This window comes from Lacerta agilis, chromosome 1, assembly GCF_009819535.1.
Source record: "Lacerta agilis isolate rLacAgi1 chromosome 1, rLacAgi1.pri, whole genome shotgun sequence".
NCBI lineage: Eukaryota > Metazoa > Chordata > Lepidosauria > Squamata > Lacertidae > Lacerta > Lacerta agilis.
In genome coordinates this window covers 54,468,459-54,490,822 of record NC_046312.1, presented here as the reverse complement: position 1 = coordinate 54,490,822, position 22,364 = coordinate 54,468,459, and the positions used below count along the sequence as shown (strand labels likewise).

The 22,364-nt window shown below is 40.8% G+C and overlaps 1 protein-coding gene across 4 annotated transcripts in view; it reads left to right on the top strand.

Moving 5' to 3' along the window:
• The window catches only part of LDLRAD3 (low density lipoprotein receptor class A domain containing 3), a 112,909-nt gene that overhangs the window by 33,042 nt on the left and 57,503 nt on the right, over positions 1-22,364 (top strand). For all 4 annotated transcript variants that reach the window (XM_033149733.1, XM_033149741.1, XM_033149724.1 and 1 more), the window contains one exon: positions 22,225-22,350. In XM_033149733.1, coding sequence (XP_033005624.1) covers positions 22,225-22,350 — 126 coding nt within the window. The remainder of the gene's footprint in view (positions 1-22,224; positions 22,351-22,364) is intronic.

The window sequence follows — 22,364 nt, the reverse complement described above, 5'->3', positions numbered from 1 at the left end:
CAAGGTTTCCATTTGACAATAAGGGTAGATTCATCATATAAAATACAAAGGATATAAAATGGCCATGCTTCCATATTCTGTTTGTACTACCAGAGGCAGTATGCCTTGGAGCAACAGTTGCTAGGAATCACAAGTGGGGAAGAGTGGTGTTGCACTCAGGTCCTGCTCGTGGGCTACCCAATGGTCACCTGTTTGGTCACTGTGAGACCAGGTGGGCTATTGGCTTGATCCAGCAGGCCCTTCTTAAGCCCTGCAATACATCTCCTATGATGTAGAACAGCACAACTTTCTAGGACTATAAAGAGAAGGAAAATTTAGAGCAAGCTTAAGGCAGACTCCCACTGCTCACATCAAATAAGACAGGTGGTCCTGTCGAATTTGATAGCAGTTTGTACAGATTCTGAGAGTGCAGTCGTGTTTATGATAGGAGTCGCTACAATGTCCTATTCATTTGGTGAGAATTGTTGCTAAAATCGTGCCCTTTAGGAAAGATTTTCTCCAAAATGCTTTGGGCCAGGAATACAGTTCATTTTCAGCACCTTGAACTATTTGCTGTCTCACTGACACCCCACCACCCCCACCCGTTGCCAAATCCCAGAGTTTATCCTAAACCCAGATGATCAGATAGGATCTTGGCCTTTGTCTGCAATCTGACTACAGAGGATTAAGAAAATCCTCTTGAACAATTGAAGCTTAATGCCTAATGCATATACTGTCATCTTGCTCAAAAACTGAACATTTGAGACTGACATATATATATAGAGAGAGAGAGAGAGACAGAGACAGAGAGAGACAGAGAGAGACAGAGAGACACACACAGAGACAGACAGAGAGAGAGAGAGAGAGAGAGAGAGATAGTGGCACTCTCAGTTCCTGAAGAATAACATTAACATCAAGAAACTGGGCACATCTATCTCAGCATGATTTAACTAGGCAATATTGGCAAGGGTCAGGTGCACACACAGAGGATGAATTGATCTAAGCAATAGGATCAACTGATCTTTGCTGGTGGTCTACACTCTGCAATGAAACTGAGTACAGTCGTACCTTGGATCCTTAACGCCTTGCAACTCGAATGTTTTGGCTCTCGAACACTGCAAACGGAAGTGACTGTTCCAGTTTGCGAACATATTTTGTAACCCAAACGTCAGATGCGGCTTCCATACCATTCAATTTGAGTGCAGAAAGTTCCTGCAGCCAATCAGAAGCTGCGCCTTGGTTGTCGAATGTTTTTGGAAGTTGAACAGACTTCCGGAATGGATTCTGTTCGACAACCAAGGTACGACTGTATTCAGTTCATAAGTTTATTGTTTTAGCCAAAGGCCATGACAAACTTGTAGCAACAGTATAAATAAAATAATACATATATCCATAATATGAGCCACCATCCATGATACAAAGAGAGAGAAGTTATCGGAGAAACCAACAAATACAAATAGTTTAAGAAACTGAGTAGTTTTAGCAACATTATATTTGCAACACTGGTCTTCCCCTCCCCACAAAAAGAAACATTGAGCTCTGTAATTAAATATGTAACTAAGTGTATGACAGATCAATGTTACCTTTTATGTTGTTGTTGTTGTTCAGTCGTTCAGTCGTGTCCGACTCTTCGTGACCCCATGGACCAGAGTACGCCAGACACGCCTATCCTTCACTGCCTCTCGCAGTTTGGCCAAACTCATGTTAGTAGCTTCAAGAACACTGTCCAACGTATCTTTTCCAATTGCAGTAATTGGGGCACTTTTTTTTTCCCTTCCCAAAGCACTTCTTTCTGTGCTTACTCAACTCCCCCCCCCCCCAGCACTCCAGGGTGCATTCACATGTATCTCTTTAAGGCACTGCTAAATCCAATATGGTATTAGCTCTTTATTAATCGGCTTAATTAATATAAGCTGATTCCCCACAATCTTTTGTCCCTTATGTCATTGACTGCTGGGAAGCTGCCCCTGGAAAAGCAGTGTGTAGTCCCCATTCCAAAAGGGGTAACTTAACCATGGATTTCTGTCTTGTATGTCTGGATGAATTGGTCCTTATAGTACAACTACAGTGATTGTAAATTTGCCTCTCGGCAATCTGTTGTGTTGGTTATTATAGACTAAAACACCTCTTTTGATGAAAACTGCTGTGAATGTAACCAATAGAATTTTAGTATTTGAATTGGCTGTAAAACCAGTGGGGAGCCTGTGACCCTCCAGATGGAAAGCTACAATTCTTTTGAAGAATATCTGTGCCTGGCCTGCAGAGCAGTGGGAGATCTACTTGAGGCCTCAGCAACCTGGAAGAGCAGTGATATACAGGTCTAACAAAATTAATATATTTAGAATCATGTGTACAGTTCTGTAGAGTTGGAAGAAGTTCAAAAATGATCCAGGGATTGGAGCTTCTCCCCTATGAGGAAAGGTTGTAACGTCTGTGACTTATTAGTTTCGAGAAAAGGCAGGTAAAAGGTGATTAGATGTTAGAAGTGTAATAAATTGTGCATCCCATAGAGAAAGCGGATAGAGAATCTTTCCCCCTCCCTCATAACTCTAGAACTTGTAGACATCCAATGGAACTGAATGTTGGAAGATTCAGGAAAGAGAATAGAAAGTACTTGTTTGCACAACAAATAGTTACACTCCTGCAGGAGGCAGTGATGCCCACCAACTTGGATGGCTTCAAAAGAGGATTAGATATATTCATGGCAGGAAGGTTAATGCTACCAGTGGCTGCTAGCTGCAAGGGTTATCCTCTGCCTCCATGGTTTGAGGCAGTATGTTTCTGAATATCAGTTGCGGGAAACTGTAGGAGGTAAGAGTGCTGTTGTACTCAGGTTCTGCTTTTGTACCACTAATTGGCATCTCTTTGGTTACTGTGAGACCAAAGGGCTAATCCAGTAGGCCCTTCTTATGTATAAGCTACGTTAGCTGTACTCTTCTGAAGTCTTTGGGAGTATCAGGTTCATGGCAGAAAATGTTCGTCTGGGTCACAGAATCCTTACAACAGCTATCCCCAAATCACATTATTTTACACTAGAAATACGAGTCCAGAAGCTATCATTCCTTGGTTCACAATTTGCAATCAGCAATTAGCAGAATTGGAATAGTAGAATGGAAGGAGTGGGCCAACATTACATAACTAAATTACTAAGTCCAAAAAGCTGAGTAAAATGGACAATTTGTCAGTGGCCTGGTTTATACATCACACTAAGCCAAATCATAGCTTGGTACAAGCAGGTGGGTTGGGGAGATGGGGTTGCAGGTACTTTGCTCCTTGCCAGTCATTCTGCTCCTTAGGTAAGTCATGGCTTGACTTAGCTTATTGTCCAAATTGAGGCTTGTGATTTCACTTTTTCCAGACTAACCACAAGCTGTAAACATGGTTTGCCCTATGTTTATGGCTGGTGGTTTGTACAGGACAGCTAAAACATGAGCCTGGGTTTGGATGACACACAAGCCATGCAGTACAGCACAGCAGCAGAACAACAACAACAACAACTGGGATGGAGCACTTTACATGTTTGTGCCAAGCCGTGATTTAGCTTAGTGTGCTGTGCAAACCAGGCCAATGTGTGGCAAATCCTCATTAAGTGCTCCTGAGTGTGCCACTTCAGTAATCCGCTGCACAACCCTTCATTTCTCATTGTTCCAAATGTAGGTTAGATTGACATCTACTGTGTGCACCTCTTGAAATAGAGAACGTCTTAAATTCCTTTAAAATAGCTGTTGAGGTGGCTGCTACTAGCCAACACAGTTGTGAAAAGTGTGTAGCCCTGGTGATTGGTTTTGCATTTTATGAAAGCTGCTTGTAGTAGGCAGAAAAGACTTGACCCTAGGTGGCTTTCTTCAATAGAAGCCGAGATTACTCTTGACACATGCAAAATGCCAAACAAAAGCCAGGATAAATTGAAGGAGCTGGAGGAGACGGTTAAACTCTTGTTTCTGAAGTCAGTTCTGGTCCCAAGCACATTGGCCAGGCATTAGTCTGCTTGTTCATGCTGCATCTGTCAGTCTGCAGTAAGAGAGCACCGAGGAGAAGAGGACCACTCTCGAGATCTGACTGCTGATCACACACACAAAAATAAGAAAGTATGAAAAGAAGTTTTAGGGAAACTAATGTAAACCTGAGGGAGAGGCTTATATTGTGAAATATATTTTGTTTCTCATTTTGCTAACAGTATCTCTGGAACAGCTGGGAGGTGTTTTCCCAGAGTCCCAAGCACACATCACATCGGTGTTTAATTGTGAATCTTGTCTTCAGCTTCACTGGGAGTAGGATCCTGATCATGCTGCCATATTTAATTTCCCTTTGTATTCTGTGTTTCTTTCTTTACTCCCCCCTCACGCTTTCTTCATCAAATATAATCTTCTGTCTAAAATAATCTAATAATATGTGAGCATTGAAAGTGGCTTTTGTCAGCTAATGAGCAACAGCTACTTAGAGAGTTGGTAGGTTGCTGCCTTTGTCAGCTAACGAGCAGCAGATGGTGCATTTTCAAAGTATGGCACATCATCCTAGCTTACTGCCTGACACGATAGGAGCCAAAATTAAAGCTGTACCAAGTATCCAGACATTTCTGATTATAACCCCCCCCTCCACCACCACCTTGGGGAAGAAGAAACTTTTTCCTGCCAGTGCTATGTGCTTTCAGAAATGTGTCTGTAAACCAACAGTGACACCCAGTGACCAGCCACGTTTATCTTTGCTATGCATGACCATTGCATTTAAAGGTTAGAATAGCTAAGCAGAAATGGACTGAATACTAATTTGGTGCTTAATTTTGTGGTGCTTTTAGTGTAAGAAGGAAGGAATTTGTGAATACCTTCACTGCAATCTGTTCTTGGAATATGAAAATAGAGCAGGCTTTATGGCATCGTAAGCTGTTTCTTAAATATTCAGATTAAAATGAATAGTTGCTGATTCACAATGCACCTGAAGACTGCTTTGCGGGAGGGGTGGGTGGCATGTGCACAATCTGTTGCTCTCAGATTCCAAGGTCTTCAGCCTGGACTACACATCCCTACTCTACTGTTGCTTCCTTCAGTCATGTGGTGATTCACCTGTGGCAGCTTTGGGAACTGGATCCACCCAGCAGACTGGATCCTCATCTCCACACATCTTACCATGCACCAAGTCTGACAGGTAGGGCAGCCTACCTGTCAATCACCTGACATCACAATGATGACCTGTGGTTCAAAATCAAACCATGCTGGCAAATATGGGGGTGCAGTGCTTCCCAAGAATCAACTGGTTTTTGGTGCTTGGGAACAGCTGCACAAGAAGCTTTGCAGGCACAGCCGATCAGCCTGCAAAGCACCACCTTCTATCCAAGCACCACCTTTACCTATCCCATTTCTGGCATCATATATGACTGTGATTTGTCTAAAATGGCCTGGTGGCCAAATGGAGAAACCTGGCAAGCCTGATTAGGCCCATAGACCAGAGGATCCTCACCCCTGACCTTTGAGCTTGCTACTCTGATGGTACAAAAGGAGGCCTTTGCAAGCCACATGTAGTCTCTATTTTGTTGTTGTTGCCTTAGGACACACACTGACACACACCAGAAAAGGGTCCTATTAGAATACTCCCCATTAAGAAGTTACACCAATGATCCATCTAGCCCAGTGTAGCAAAGCAATGCTGGGGGCCTTTTACTCACACTGCAATAAACTTAATGCACATATGAGGTTCTAGTTTAATAAATTGAGGTTCAGACCTCCAAGAGAGCATCCTGGAAATACTGCATGTTTCAAATGCAGGGCTACCTAGACAGGCAAAGACAAATGGGACAATTTCATATATCACAGGTCTACCAATGACTAATAGCTACATGGATTTTTCATGTTTAGAGGCATTATACCTCTAAAAATCAGTTGCTGGGGGATAAATAATGGAGCGAGGCTATTGCTCTCATGTTATTTGGTGATCCTGTCTGTCTGGCCACCGTTAGAAATGAGATTCTGGATTCCATGGCCTGTTTGTCTGATCTAGCAGGGTTCTTCTTCCCTTAGCCTGGTCTAGCTATATCTGCTCTGTCAGTGGTTCATCATTGTCTACACTGGGGTATTTCTCAACACTGTGAACTGAGATTCCATAACTGCAAGCTATGAATCACAAAGCTGGAGTCACTCCCTACTTCCTGTCCAAAGAGCACCATTAGAGCTGATTACCATTTATTTCAAAGTGTTCAATAAAACCACATACTTTCATGTCTCTACACTTAGCACTTGAAAATTTGCTTTTGTTCTAAAAATGTTGGACAAATCTTCCCAAGAAGTAGGAAGAGAACTCTACTGAGTATAAAATTGCCTGCAGATCAACCTTTTTTTTTATCTAGCTCTCATGCCGTGACAATTAATAGTCTGGTTGAGCAAATTCCCATAGAAAGTGCTCCTTTTACTGACTTTCAAGTGCCCTCTGAGTTTATAGTATAATGTTTTCTTCACCTTTTGATTGAAGTTACAGGTAGGTAGCCGTGTTGGTCTACCATAGTCAAAACAAAATAAAATAAAAAATTCCTTCCAGTAGCACCTTAGAGACCAACTAAGTTTGTTCTTGTGCATGCACACGAAAGCTCATACCAAGAACAAACTTAGTTGGTCTCTAAGGTGCTACTGGCAGGAATTTTTTTATTTTATTTTGCTTTGATTGAAGAACCACCAACCAGGTAACATCATCTAATTCTCTAATTGTCACTGTATACATTTGTAACAGGTTTTGCTGCCTAACAAATTCACAGAGAAAGAACATACAGAAAATTGTACTAATTATATACACAATGTTATCTGGAGAAGATGAATAGAATATTAAAGGTTTAGTCTGCAGCCAGGAGTTTTGATTGCTGTACTGTTAAAAGTACGTCAATACAAATTTTAGCTCCATATTCTGAAATCAAATACAATAATTTATTCTTGAACCATTGATATAACTTTTTAAAGGGCCACAAGTGAGTACCGTTTAAATATATTTCATATTATAAAAACTTACAGCTGCCTTTTAAAAAATATTAAAGGAGATATGAAAGCACTTAAAATTTAATAAATTCTGCCACTTCTTGTTAAAAAGAAAGCTTGTCTTAAGCCTCATTCCCTGTTACTGTAACAAACCAGAACCCAAACAGCTTCAATGCTGAAGCCTCATCTCCATATCCTGTACAAATGTTGACCTTGTAAAGAAACAACTGGTATGGAATGAAAACCAACTAGCCATATGTAAAGTCTGGAGAAGCCCTTGTGATCTTTGCTGTCTGGACTTTCAAATTTTAGAAGGAATCATTGCCCTGGGGAAATGGCTAAGATCACTAAGTTTCAGCTCTCATGATGCAAGTCTCTCTCCAAATACACACACCCTTTTTATGCAAGCCGAATGTTCCCTTCTCTTCAGTATACGTTCAGGACCTTTTTAAAACAGGAAGGGGAACATCAGTAGAGCTTGCTACCCCAAAGGAAGTGCCTTCTGTCCATTTTCGCTGGACTGAATATCCCAGTATTGCCTTTAACTGACACTTTCAGGAGGATTCTGAAGAAGCTGAACATGTAGGGACACAGTCTAAATGGCTTCAGTCTTCATCAAGCCAGGGACTATTAAAGGGATAAAGCTTCCAATAATGAAAATGTTTTTGAAATCAACTGCATCATTAGAAACTTAAGGGCCGGAGCTTACATTCTACAAAGCATGACAGTAAGCTTTTGGTATCCTATTAAATATCGCCTATTGTTGGTTCCTTAAATGCTACTGTTAGAAAAGTCCCCCCACCCACCCACCAAACTAACTAAACTGTACCTTTGTCATTCTCTGCTACCCAGGACTACACTGTGCTGTCCCCCAAAGGTTGCTGAATTCCTTAACTGGGACATGGTACTTTTGTCAATCTCCTTTCTCTATAAAGCTAGTAGTAGTAAATCAGTTTACATAGAATCACAGAATTGTAGAGTTTGGAAGAGACCACAAGGGTCATCTAGTCCAACCGCCATGTAGGAATCTTTTGCCCAAAGTGTGACTTGAACCCACAACCCTGAGATTAAAGAGTCACATGCTGTACTGGCTGAGCTATCCCAGCTGCATATCTCAGGCAATATTTGGCTTAAACCACCTCATTAAAAAGAAACACTGAAAAATATTAAACAACCACACTAGAAGAGAGTGAAACTGCAAAGCGCTTTCCTGATAACTACTTATGATCTTGTTACAGGTAGGTAACCGTGTTGGTCTGCCATAGTAAAAAAATAATAATAAATAATAATAAAAAAATCCTTCCAGTAGCACCTTAGAGACCAACTAAGTTTGTTCTTGGTATGAGCTTTTGTGTGCATGCACATGAAAGCTCATACCAAGAACAAACTTAGTTGGTCTCTAAGGTGCTACTGGAAGGATTTTTTTATTTTTTACTTATCATCTTGTTTGCAATTATTATTGCTGATATTGCTTGGAATTATCCACACAGGAGTCAGAGGCTAATTAATCAATTGCATGTAAAGAAACTCATGAAGGGCAAAACAGTAGCTCAGTCTACTCTTCTAGAAATACTAACCTTGAGCACTCATTTACAGATCTAGGTATTTTGCTAGGCAGAATAAGGATTCCACTTGCTAAGAAATGTGGCTTCTGTTGCAGTAGCAACACATGAAAACACTGGGGATTGTCTAAAGCTTGAGCCTTCCCTAAACAATTCAGCAGTAGCCTAGGAGTCAAAGATCAGCCAAATAACATCTGCAAAGAATGTTGTGGCCTTTTTATAGAGCAACAGAAGTTTGGCTACAATCTGCACACCTACGTGGAAGGAAGCTTCATTGGAGCAGTGGGACTTACTTCTGAGTAAGCATGCTGTGGCTCATGCTGTTTTTATTATCTTGCTCTCTATGAGCACAACACGAACCCTTCCAATGTTGATGGCTGGAGAGGATTAGGATGCAGCATTGGTGAGTTTCCCCTGGCCTCCACTGAGTGCCATCACTAGGTGGGTAGGGGAGGTAGTGTCTGCAGGATGGAAGCCTTTGCCTGGTTGGGCAGAAAGCTGCCACCAGAAGTAAGTTTCAAAATGGGATGTTTCCTGGGCAGGCTGTGGATTTGATGGATCCTGAGGCACCTAAGAAAAGAACATAGGCTGGCACCACCCAGCAGGATTTAGACAGAAGCTGCAGATCTCCTGCGCCATCCAACCCTTCTTGTCATTTTCCACTTGTCATAACTCTGTGCACAGTACATTGCCTGCAACACTCTACATTGTGTTACCTTGTTTAAGATGGAAACTGTCTGCCATCTGCTCAACTTTAATAAGAACGATGTGCAGTTACAGCAGAAATGGCCATTTGCCAAAGCAAACTAGCAGCATTGGTCCAAGCAGAAGATGCTCTATTGTCACTTAATGGGATAGTCTATTAGAAGCTGGAGTGCATGGATTTCGCATTGGAATGCCAAGATTTAGAATGAGTTCTTCCTGTAGAAAGAATAAATGGATGAGATTTGTAATAAAGATCTGGAGAAATCCCTGTAGCTCTGTTGGTTAGAGCATGGTGCTGATAATACCATGGTTGCAGGTTCAGTACCCATATGGGACAGCTGCATATTCCTGCATTGCAGGGGTTTGGACTCTACAAATCTATGATGGGTCACTAGAGCAAGTGAGGCATGTCATGCTGCTGCAGAGATGCTGCATTCAACACATTGTGGTGACTTTATGATGGATAGGTTTGGTTTCTATGAATCCTTTCCCTTCCAGGCCATTGTAAGGATCTAGTGGTTTTAAAGCATTGTACAACATATAAATCTGCGACAAAAATGAAATTGTGCTTTATATTGTTACACATTGAGCTTGAAAGCTTTTGAGACTGCTATTCACATTTATTTGTTCTGTGCTTGTTTGGTTCAGTGGTGTTGAGGAAATATGAAAGCCATTTATGATCTGAACTGGGGAGAGAAAAGCAATGCCAAGTGTTAATAAAGAAATTAATAGCGTGAAAAGATATTAAGCCCCAAATGTGTCTTCAGGAAACAACAGCAATGATAAACTGGCTGCAACAACACCATGTAGATGATCCTGCAGGTGTCTGCAATCATGCTGGTTTGCATATGTTATGAAATCAAATATGACAATGTTTGGCTCTGTAGAATATTTTCTGTATTAGAGAATGTAATGATGGAAAGTGCATTGAATTTTTTCCAGGGGGCTTAGATCCACATAAAGTGCTTGCTCTAAGCAGAATTTCTAAAAATGGCTGAAATGTTTTCTGCCAGGATTTGATCAGCTTCCTTGGTGACAGACAGTGATAGTGGAGGAGAAATGCAGAGGACCTTTTCAGAGCAGGAGTGACAATGTCATCTGCTGGAGAGTAGTGAAAATAGATGGACCCTTCTTCATTTGGCATGTGAACAAGGTGATAATGAGTCTTTCAAGTTGGTTTGTGACAGATTGGCATAAAGGATGTCGGAAGATGACGAAGATAAGGAGAGGCTAGATACTACTTTCCTTTTCTTTGATGGAGTTCCTGTACTTCAGTTTCTATGATAATAGTCCTTTGTTGATTAAAAGCAAATCTTTAGGTTTAGCAATATTTAGGTTGCATTTAAAGGTTTAGCAATGTTTAGGTTGCATTGCAGCTGGCTGAACATCATTTGCTGTAGCCCACTGTGTTTTACAAATTGATCCTATGCAGTCACAGGTAAGTACCCTTGAGCACTGCCTGCATTTTTGTGGTGGTCTTGTGGGTGTAGCTGTGGAAAATGTCCTGATGAACTCTGGTGTTATCACTGATGACAGCTTTCTTTCTTCAAGCCTTTCTTCCTTCTCTTTTTTCTCTTTCTGAAGACAGTTTATCCAGACAGTAAATTCATTTCAGTGTAGGGAGATGATTGAAGAAGCTGCTGAGGAGATTTTTATTTTTTTTAAATTGAAGTCTCCTTGTTAGGTGGTATAGAGTATAAAACTGAATATATTAAGAGTGCAGTGTTTATGACTGCCAAGAACTTTCTGGAGCCAGTAGATTATTGCACAAAACTGTGTCTCTTTCTCTCTTCATTTTGTGCTTCTCTACTGGATCTACTGGACCAAGGAATAAAATACGAAGTTTGTATTGTAGAAAAGTCCAAAATGAAGACAGGGAGAAACAGTTTTGAGAAATAATGAGCCAGATGTTGTTGTCGTTGATGATGATGATGTTGATCATGGGGGTGCATGTTTAACAATTAACCGATTTTATTGATTTACTAAATACCATTAGCAATATAATTATGGAGATTATTTTATCAGCGAAGTATACTTTGAAGAACTAACTCCTATTTCAGACAGTTGCCTCCTCCTCATGTCTCAGTACAGGCTATGAAGACATAGGAATGATTTTTCACAATAATTTTAATATTCAGTCCTCCAAAGGTTTATATCTTTGCACACTATGGGGCAGGTTCAGATGTCTGAATGCTTCCACTTATTTCCAAAATGTGTCAAGACTGTGACTATTTGCTTTCTTCTCCATCTCTCCCCCTAAAGGTTTGGCAGGCAACGTCAAGTGTAAACACGTAGCAAAGATCTCTTTGCCACCTGGTTGTGACTTAAATATTTATTATTGTGTGTTGAATAGCTAGCTAGAAAGTTTACTCCTGTCAAATTCCGCTTGCATAGTCTGTGGCACAATATACTGGGAGTATTTTATAAATAACCATCAATTTAGAACAATGACATCCCTCTGAGATACATAAATACAACCCCTATTTTTAGATAAGTGCCACCAAGACAGGCTTGAATGACTTGCCAGCAAAAGGAACAGAACTCCATGAACAGTGTTTCCCACTACTACCTGACAAGCACTGGACTGTTCAGTTATTCTCATAAGTACTATAGCAATCTTTTGGAAGCAGATTGTTTTCTACTGCATATAGATGAGTACATGAATAAGTCAGCATAATGGAACTGATGCAGAATTTGTCTTCCAGCATGTAATGTTGTTGTTCAGGCAAACTTTAGGAAACAGACAGCAAAAATAGATCAAAAGTTTTGCTTGCATAGAATCATAGAATTGGAGAGTTGGAAGGGACCTTGAGGGATCCCAACTAAAGCATCCATGCTCACCCTCCAGTAAATTTTGTAAATACCCAAACACTCCTATGTTTAGAATTTATTGGAGGATATGCATGTAAGTAGATGCCGCACATTTTAAAGCTGTTTTGGTCTTCCTGGTTTTTGTTGTTGTTGTTGTTGTTGTTGTTGTTGTAGTGTGTACACTTGGTTATTTCATTACACTTAAATCTCTGCCAACAGGGAAACTTTCAGTTTTCAATTTCATTTCTCCCTCTAATCTATTGCTTGTCTTCGGGAAGTTATGACATTGGTTATAACAGACAAAATTTAAAAGATGAAAGACAAAACTATAGAATAGGCACGTTGGATGAGTAGTTGCACATGAGTTAAAATAACATAGTCCAAGTAAAGATTAGCAACTTTATCAGATCATCAAGTATAGTCCCATATTTGCCCTAGGCTTGTGACAAGGGTTGCCTTGAAAATGATGGTTCCAATCTATATGTCATAAACAAATGCCAAATCATTTTATATTGTATTATATTTTTTATAAGTGTCCGGACATCCTAGTCCTTGTTGGAATCTCAAATTATGTGTGATTTTCCTCCATTAGAGCTATATTCCAGAGTGAGTGGTACCAAGTGTCCAGTGTAAGATTTGGGGCTGTTTTCCATTGAGTTGCAATTACTATTCGTGTTGCAAGATCATATATAAGACCAATTCTTTTGACAATATATATACAGTGACATCATCAGAAATACTCAGTAACATTGATTTTGGACAACAGACAATAGTTTCCTTAGGTAATATTTTACATTTCTGTCAAAATTAAATTCCAGAAGACTTGCATCAACTGACATTCCCACCATAAATGATGATACGTACCAAGTTCATTGCAACCCCTCCCATCAGTTAGGTGACATAGAAGAAAACATTATTGGCATTTGCCAAGGAGTACGATGCCATCTGTGTAATAATTTTAAGGAGCTGTCCCTCAGAAAACTGGAAACAGATTTTAAGGGTTGTGATTCCCAAATTTTATTGCAGTACTTGGGAAGAATTTGTGTTCCAATATCAAGTTCCCACATCTTTTTAAGGGTTATGACATTGTTGTCACTATCCAGAGGGTGTGAAAGTCGGTATTCAAGAACAAGGAATACTACTGGTAGTTGCCTCTTCTGTCAAACTGTGGAGCTGTCATACATTTAGCCCCAGTTCATATCCAGTGGTGTGATTACTAATTTCCAGAAGGGTATGCAGTTAGTTTGTCGTAGAGAAAACAGCAGAATATTGTGGTATCTTGAAGACTAACAGCTTTTTTATGGCGTAAGCTTTTATGGAACAATAGGGGATCAACCTAGCAGGACACAGTGCCCTTGGTATCTATACTTGAACAACAACAACAACAACAACAACAACAACAACAACAACAACAAAAACTCCAGATAGCAATTTATCAGGGAATTCAAATCTGTCACTCTCAAATGGTTATTGTGGACTTAAAAAAAAATATCACAATGCACAAGTTAATTAGGTTACCAATGCCCCCCGAAATATGGCCTGTACCAACTCTTATGGTGTTTTGGCATTTGAGGGCTTATTTGCTTGCCCAGGCCTTTAGAGCAGACTTTGACAACTTGGTGCCCCCCAGATGCTTTTGAGTACAATGTAAAGCACCCTTGAAAACTGCACTGCTATTTAGAAGCTGTAGTTGAAATTCTGCAAGTTCCAAAGGGACTTGGGTAAGATAAGCTGCTGTGTGGATTACCTGACTCTAGTCCTGCCCATGTCTCCTTGTGAATGAGGTCAATAACCTACCGTCCATGGCACAGAATGGACGAGTTCTCAGCTAGCATACAGAGAGCTCCCCAGCTGTTGCTTATGTTACACATGCCATCAAGCTGGAATTTTTGAGAGTTAATAGAAGTCTGTTTTTAGAAGACTTGAGTGGATTGAAGCAGATGTGGAGCTTAGGGCTAAACTAGACATGACACGCAATTGCTTGCATCCTTCTCCTAACTTCTTATTTTGTTTAACCAAAAGCAGCCTCAGGAGCCTGTGAGTTTGAGCAGAAAAAAAATGACAAAACTGAACGAGCGGCTTAACCCTTTCCTTTTGGTAGTTTTCCTGCTCAAAATCTCCACAACTGCTCTTTCCCCATGCAGAAAAATATATCTGTATTTCCCCCCCCCCCCATCATGTTTCTTGCATCTTTTTCCTGTTTTTTAAATTTTTTTGCAGGGGGTGGAGGGTAGTAGGAGAGGGTTAATGTTTAGTGAAGAAGCAGGACATGTGGGGTGGTGGGTGATGAAAATGAGAACGAAAAGTGTTAAGCAGCCATTTTCCTGCTTGAAGTTGCAGCCTCATGAGGCTACATTAAAAAAAATGAATTCAGGAGAAAGGTATGATCACATGTCACACTTAGCTGAGACTTTACTTTCCTATTTCCCAGTTTATTTTAGTCTTGTTTGGATGTTGCCTCTCACATGATTTGCAATTTACAATCATGTGAGGGGAAGAATGGGGCAATGCCTGCTTGTCCATTCATTGGGCTAGGCATCTCTGTAGAGGAGAGCAGGGGGTGAGGGGAGGACTAGCCTCTTAGCCTTCCCATTGTTGATCCTGTATAGGGCTTTCAAATTGCTTGTTTTAGAGCAGGCTTCCTCAAACTCAGCCCTCCAGATGTTTTTGGCCTACAACTCCCATGATCCCTAGCTAGCTGGACCAGTGGTCAGGGATGATGGGAATTGTAGTCTCAAAACACCTGGAGGGCCGAGTTCGAGGAAGCCTGTTTTAGAGTACTGTTTCCGTGTCCTATTGTTGCTCATGGATTGAAAATGCTTTGCATGTGGGAATTGATAGATCATGTAACACAGTGGTTTTCAACTAGGGTGCCGTGGCACCCTAGGGTGCCTTGAATGATGGTCAGGGGTGATGCAGGCAACAGTGGCCTTTGTCCCTTTTCCTTTCCCTCCCTTCTATGATGCCCTCTCACGTCTCTGCTTCCCAAAGGCTTGCACAGGTGTTTATTGCAGCAGCCCTGGCTATAAGCTCTGCATGTGAATGCTGCCTCTGGGAGGAATCAGGGGGGGGGGCAGCTCAGAGATCAGGGATGGCAGCAGCAGCTGCCCAGAGGACTCCAAAGAAGAGGGGAGGGTGAGAGGCTGCCAGCTCTGCAGGCAAGGGGTGACACAGTTGGGCTCCTGAGCCCCACAGGGGTGCTGCTGAAAGAATGTGGTTGGTTTCAAAAAGGTTGAAAACCTCTGATGTAACAAATTAAATCTGGGGATACTAAAGAAATTCTTTTCTTGGGAAGGTGTTTGTTGAAATTGTGTGAGCATTTACAAGGCTCCTTCCCATCTCTACTGATCCAAGTCACCTTTTGCTTTAGGTACCGGTAGTTGGCTAAAAGAATATTCACCCCTTAGCCTCACTGTGAGAAATACAAACTACTACTACTACTACTACTACTACTACTGTGAGCTTTTGATATTCTATGAATAAATGAGCATATGGGAAATTATGTGCTCCCCCCCCTTGCAGTTGTGCTGTTGTGTCACATTACAAGGTGCTTTTAAGCTAGTAGCGCCATCAAAGCTGACTGAGGCACCTGATGAATCAAGTCACATGGTGCTGATTTTATGGGAATTCTTCAACATCTGAAGAATATAATAATAATAATACAGTAATAATAATAATTAATAATTAATAATAATTTATTATTTGTACCCCGCCCATCTGGCTGGGTCTCCCCGGCCACTCTGGGCGGCTTCCACCAAACATTAAAATACATTTAAAATATCACAGTTTAAAAACTTCCCTAAACAGGGCTGCCTCCGCTGCAGCAGCACTGCTGGTTTGTTGTGGGCAGCCTGGCAGAGAGGGGTTAAGGATGAGTTGCTGACAATGAAGCATTGCAGTTCTGTTCACAGGACATTGAGCCTGTGCACCAAGTGGTTGCTTCTGCATGAAAGGGGACCAAGGTTGTAATAGGCCAAATTCATCATCAATTATTATCTGACTGAGACTAATGCTCCTGATACAGCTTCTTCCTGATATTAACCCAGGGATATCCTGAGGCAACATTCTTGTGTGACACAGTTCTGATAACTTTAATGCATAGTAGTTTACTCTTAGTGGTGATTTGTCACACTAACAGACTATGTTTAGGAGAATTGCTTTAGTAGATGACAGAGTTTGGTGGGAAATATTTGGACATCTAATTTCAAAGTATGTGTTACTGGCCCTAAGAGCTAGCAAAAATGACAGATTACCCTTCTGGTTTTCCCAGAGATGTCTATCCAAGTAGAAGAATAATATTCTGTAATTGTCTGTGTATTTCATATTACATCTCTATGTTTCTGCTGCACACTTTTTAAAAAGTTTGTTGCTGGAAAAATCATAAAACAGATTAATCTTTAGAGAGAAGGAAAGTTATTTTTTTATATGCCCTGAAACATAGTAATATGTTCCACTGCTAACCAAGGCAACGGTGTAGTGTTTGCCTTTTCTGTATTGGAACAACAACTACTTAGTTATAACAGACTGCGTTTTATGGAGAAATTTTACCCCCAGGTGGAAGATGACTTGCACAAAGGATCATAAAATAAACTGCAAGTGGAAAAGGTCATTGCATCATTAGAACGTGTTTAAAATGGCATGGTCATTTTTGTCTTTAAACAGAAATGGTGTTATGGAAATAGGGGTGTTTTGTTAGTGATGGTGGCTTTTACGGTCCATGACGGATTCAAGTGCTGCTGCTCTGGTTTTGGCATAGCACTCAAGGATCTGCTGTAACCATTGCTGGATTGCAGTCTTTCTTCTTTTTCTTTCTCTAACATTTCCCTCTAACAGAGGCAGCTGTCTGAGGCACCTGCTTAATATACATATGCTAAAAAAAACCAGTCATGTGCCATGGGTGGTGCTTTCCTTGCTTCTTGCTTTTCCCTCTGCTTCCTTTCCTTGTCCTACTTTTCCTGATGCCATCTGTTCTGACACTGTAGTGGGCTTGTGTTAGCCATGGAATCCCGACTTCTGTGACTGTCACTGATGTAGATGTTCAGGGATCACAGAAGGACTGTTCTGTCATATTTCAGGCACCTGAGTCTTTAGAGCAGGGATGGAGAATCTGGTTCGCCAGAGGCTGTTGGCCTATAGTCCCCATCACTCCTAATAATTGACCATGCTGTCTGAGATTGATGGGCATTGGGAGTCCAATAACATCTGGAGAGCCATAAAGCATATAATAACTCAAATTCAGATCCATCAAATGACACCACGTGGCTGGTTAATGGTCGAGGGTACTCAGAACCACTTTACAGAAAGGGACCAGTGAAATCTGTTACTTATATTAGGGTCACAAAGATGCAGTTAGCCATGTTACGATGTTATCTTCTACAAGGTTGTTCCTGTGGGAGGAGGTTTGTCCTATGAGAGTCAACCAAGGCAACCTTACCATTGGATAACAGTAGCCATGTGCTTGAGACGAGAGGTCATAGAATAGTTTCTTAGGTTTAGAGTAGTCTATACTGCTCTTATACTTACCCCACTCAACATTGCTTCTACAGGGATTTCTGCTGCTTTAGGAGTGGTAGGGGTTGAAGGCAGGATGGATGTTGTCAAGCAGGCATTGCCAACCTTTTTGGAGCAGTGGGCACATTTCGATTGTTGAGAAAGTGGTGTGGGCACCAGTCACAAAATGTGGCTGCCATTGGGACAAGACATAACAAAACATGACTGATGTAGGCATGTCCTAGCATAAAATTAGAGAGAGTACAGTCATCGCTGCTCCCTTCAGGCTCCCTGGACAACTATATTCTTGCTGTGTAAAGTCATCTATCTCCTGCAGGTCCTGTATGTGGAGATCACACAATACTGGCCCCTCCTCTCCATGATGCTATTGCTATCGAATTACAGGGAGCACTCCCCAGTACTGGGAAAAATATCCACACTCAGGCTTTCTTATGCATACCACACACATACATACGATAGATAAACATGTGTATCTCTGTGTCCAAGTGCATCTCTCTCATGCACACTTACAGCATACTTGAGTGTAACCCCCCCTCCCAAGTACATTCAGAAAAATTCCTCTGCTGGTGAATGAAGTACTGGTACCTGGTGTTAAAAAAGACCTACACCATCTAAACCCCCCAAACAATCTAGTACATGTGAACACTATGCTGGTAATCTCTGATGTAGACCTTCTAGCCAAGGTTGCATGCTTGAATGCTACCCACATCAGAACTGCTTATACATGAAACATGGACCTATTAAGGAGTGGAATGTTGTATGAATATGGCCTCAGAGTTCTTCATTGGGTAGTCAGACTGCTCTAAGAACACTGATTTATTTAAAACCCTGGAGACAGTAGGATTCAGCATTTGCAGGTTCCAAAAACCAAATGTATAAAGACCATTCACTCTAAAGGATACTGGTATATCAACTTGTTGCTTCTCACAAGGACATTGAATGAGGTAGCATATCTCAGTGTAACCACATATTCTTATTCATAGTTCAGTTTAATTTAAAATTTGGAAGAGAATTCACTATTTATACAGTATTTCTGTTCAAGAATTTTCCACTGCCAGAATTGGTATGTCATAGCAATAACTCACAAATAATTTATTTTCTCGTCTCTTCAAAACGATGGCCTCCTATTTCTGAGTTGTCCTTGGTTCCTTCCCAGAAAAATATGGTAGTTGGTGTGCAAGTGACATTTAGTTGATATGTCTCATTTTCTGCTCTACAAGCCCAGCTAAGGACTAATGCATCTGCAAAGGGTGTGTGCCATAAAGGAATTGCATTACTTTGTTTTTGAAAGATAGTAAATCAGTTTAAGAGTTACTGTGGCTGCTTCTTAATAAAAATCCTTTATACATTATTACCTGCCAGCAGGAGAAGCCTTCAGTTCAATGGCAGTCACTTTAGCTCTGAAAAGGATATTTGTCCAAATGGTTGTTCAGCAACCTCAGCTTTTGTCTTCTCCATAGCTTCTCTCTCCCCCCCCCTTGACCCTTCCTCCATTTCTTCCTTATTGATCTTCATAAACTGCGTATTCACACATGCATGTTCATCACTGAGTGACTGCTGATTCATTTTGCCCTGGTGAATGTACCGTCTCAGATGAACCCCATAGATAGGACATATGCCAAATATAGTGGTTTTTCAAGAGAAGTATCACATATATGCTGCAGATAATTGATTGATACATGCAAATGTTAATCATCTCATTTCTCATTGGCAAAAACCTGGCAAAACACAGAAAAGTCATCATGTTTGCTTTGGCTACGTTCATGTGCAGGTAGCACCCATACTTTGGTCCTGTTCTGTCTCTTTGATTGCATTTAGCATGTAGACTTGTATGACGTATATAGTATTTTCAGTGCATCTGCAGTACAGAGAATTTCTTGCAACATTAAGACTGCTTCACCCAACTGGAAAAAGAGTATAGCCTCATTCAGCCAACTAAAAGGTGTGAAGAGAACATTATACTGTACCTACAAGTCTCAGCTTTAATTCTTCTGCACAGACTTACATAGTTGTGAGCTGGAGACAGAGTCTGTGGGCATAATTCTCTTTCTACATACTGATTATCTCCTGTTTAAGTCAGCTGAATAGGGCTTATGTTGCATGAAATTCTATATACTGCATATTCACCGATAATGCTAGTTAAGTAATATTACAGGGATTCTAGAGCATGATATAACACACACGGGGGGGGGGGGCTCATTTTAGGCAGATCTTGAAAACCTTTTTGTCTGACTCACTTTTATCTGGGTTGGTATTTTATGTGTTTGAATGCATTTTAATTGTATTTTTGTATTATTTATATTATATTATTGTTTGCTTAAAGTTGTAATCCGTTTTGAGAGGGATTTTTACTGTGAAGATGGGTTACAAATGCATTAAGTACATGAATCCTATAATTAAGTCTCTTTCAGAAAAGTGGGTTCTTTTTCATGTGACCCAGGAAAGAAACCTCTTCGCTGTAGAATAAACCCATCTCTCAGTTCACCGCTAATGGATTACCTATGCAAACATACTATTGTAATCTATCTCCTTGGTTTGTTTTAGCCAGTTCTGAATCCATTAAATAACCACACTTAAGGTTTCTAAATGATACGCTTTTGGATGAATTTCTAGCTGTGATTTTGGAATAGAAGAGGAAAGTGTCAAAGAGGCCAGAAGCTGTGCAGAACAGATCTTGATGAGGTGGTTTGAGAAATTTTCTTGATGAGCTTGAAAGGCTGTGGAAAAACAAAATGTGGTACAAAGGTTACCACTTTGTCTCTCAAATAATACATTTTTGGAAGGAGGATGTCTTGTTCGTGATATTTCATTAGTGTGCCTTGTTCAAGGAACAGTGTAGTTGTGATTGCCGTGTGATGCTCTGCTGCTCCCAGTTCTTGCTGTTTTCCCCCCAAATCATGTTCTTATGCAGTGATTTCTGCAGCAACTAGTCCAGGGTTGGGAAATTCTGTCCCTCCAGGTATTGTTGACCAGTCAGTATGGCCAGGAGTCAGGGATGATGGGAGCTGGTCCAGCAACATCTGAAGGGACATAAGTTACCCATCATTCTTTGCTTTTTTATTTTTTTATTTTTTTTAAAATAAATCTTTATTGAAATTTGTAACATTCATACATTAAAAACAATGCACAACAAAACAAACATCACACACACACATAACCATAATACATCGAAAAGAAATTTGAACAAAACAAATCATACATATTCATTCATTGAATCATGCTATCTATTAATAAAATATCAAAATTCACTACTTAAATAAATAAATCATAACTGATCCAAGTTAATCATAAATCATAAATCATAATACCTAGTTGTAAACTTGATTTAGGCTTCCGCCTGCCCTCCTCCCGGGTTGCTTAATTTACTCATTACTGCGTTTTCCAATCATTTAACCAAAATTCATGTGAATTTATCGACTTTTTGTCTTTCCTTCCCTTTTTTACCAATACAGAATGTTAGAAATGGATCCAAGTTTTTATATTCGGGCACTGGTTTTTCATATATGTCCCAAATTTCTCCCATCTTTGATTAAACTTTTGATTACTACCACCTCTTATCACTTCTGTTAATTTTGCCAAATCCAGGAAGCTAAATAATTTTTCTTGCCATTCCTGTATACTAGGTACTTCTTGTGTCTTCCAGTAAGATGCAACACTTGACTTTGCTTTACAGAGTCAAGTGTTGGGCCTTCCTGAAGTCTTTTTTTCATTAATATATAGCAAACAGTTTCGTATCTGTTGAATTGAAATCTTAAGTGCCAAGGCCTACGATTTAAGTTCCCACTTTCTGCTGGCCTTGCCTTTCAGGCAAGGCATTTCAAATCTCCATCTCTCCCAAACCAGCCCAAGAGAGGGACAGGTGGGCACAGGGCATCTTCAAGCAGGTACACCCAATGCCTTCACCTCTGTTCTAGACAGAAAAGATAGGCTTGCCTGTTTGGCTCTGAATGGCCAAGTCTGTTTAAACACTTCGATTCTGCTTCTGCCAAATAATCCCCAGCCTTCCTCCAAACTATGGAACTATAGAGTTGGGAAAATGGCAAGAATTCCTGCGCAACTGCTGTGAAGTTTCAGACTCTGGCTGATTGTCATACTTCTCAGAAAGCAGTGGTCAGAATGATTGGATCCTGGTGCCAATTCCAACACTGGGAAGTCTTGTGGGTTAAAACTGGTTAGGAAATGTAAGGAAGCTTAAAATCATTAGAACACCAATATGGTAGTGGCCTAGGCCTAGGCAACCTAAGGCCCGTGGGCCGGATGCGGCCCAATCGTCTTCTCAATCCGGCCCGTGGACGGTCCGGGAATCAGCATGTTTTTACATGAGTAGAATGTGTCCTTTTATTTAAAATGCATCTCTGGGTTATTTGTGGGGCATAGGAATTCGTTCATCCCCCCCCCCACCAAATGGTCTGAGGGACGGTGGACCGGCCCACGGCTGAAAAAGGTTGCTGACCCCTGGCCTAGCCCTATGCTGTATTGATGGCTTAAAAACAAACAAACACACCTGTGTATCACCAAGCAAGCAAGTGGAAGTGATTATTGCACACAAAGCTCTTCTTTGTCTCTGACATTAATTCTGTTACTAAGCATTTAAACCAAACTTTGGAAACATCCTTATTGGAAAAAGTCTGAGACCCTTGTGACCAGTTCTGACAGAGGGAGCTTTTTCACGACCCATGCTTTCTCATTTTCTCCTCCTACAGCAAAAGCCAAATCTAAGTGTGGCTCCACCTTCTTCCCCTGCGCGAGTGGAATTCACTGTATCATTGGCCGCTTCCGATGCAATGGTTTTGCAGACTGCCCTGATGGCAGCGATGAAGAAAACTGCAGTAAGTATCTTTCT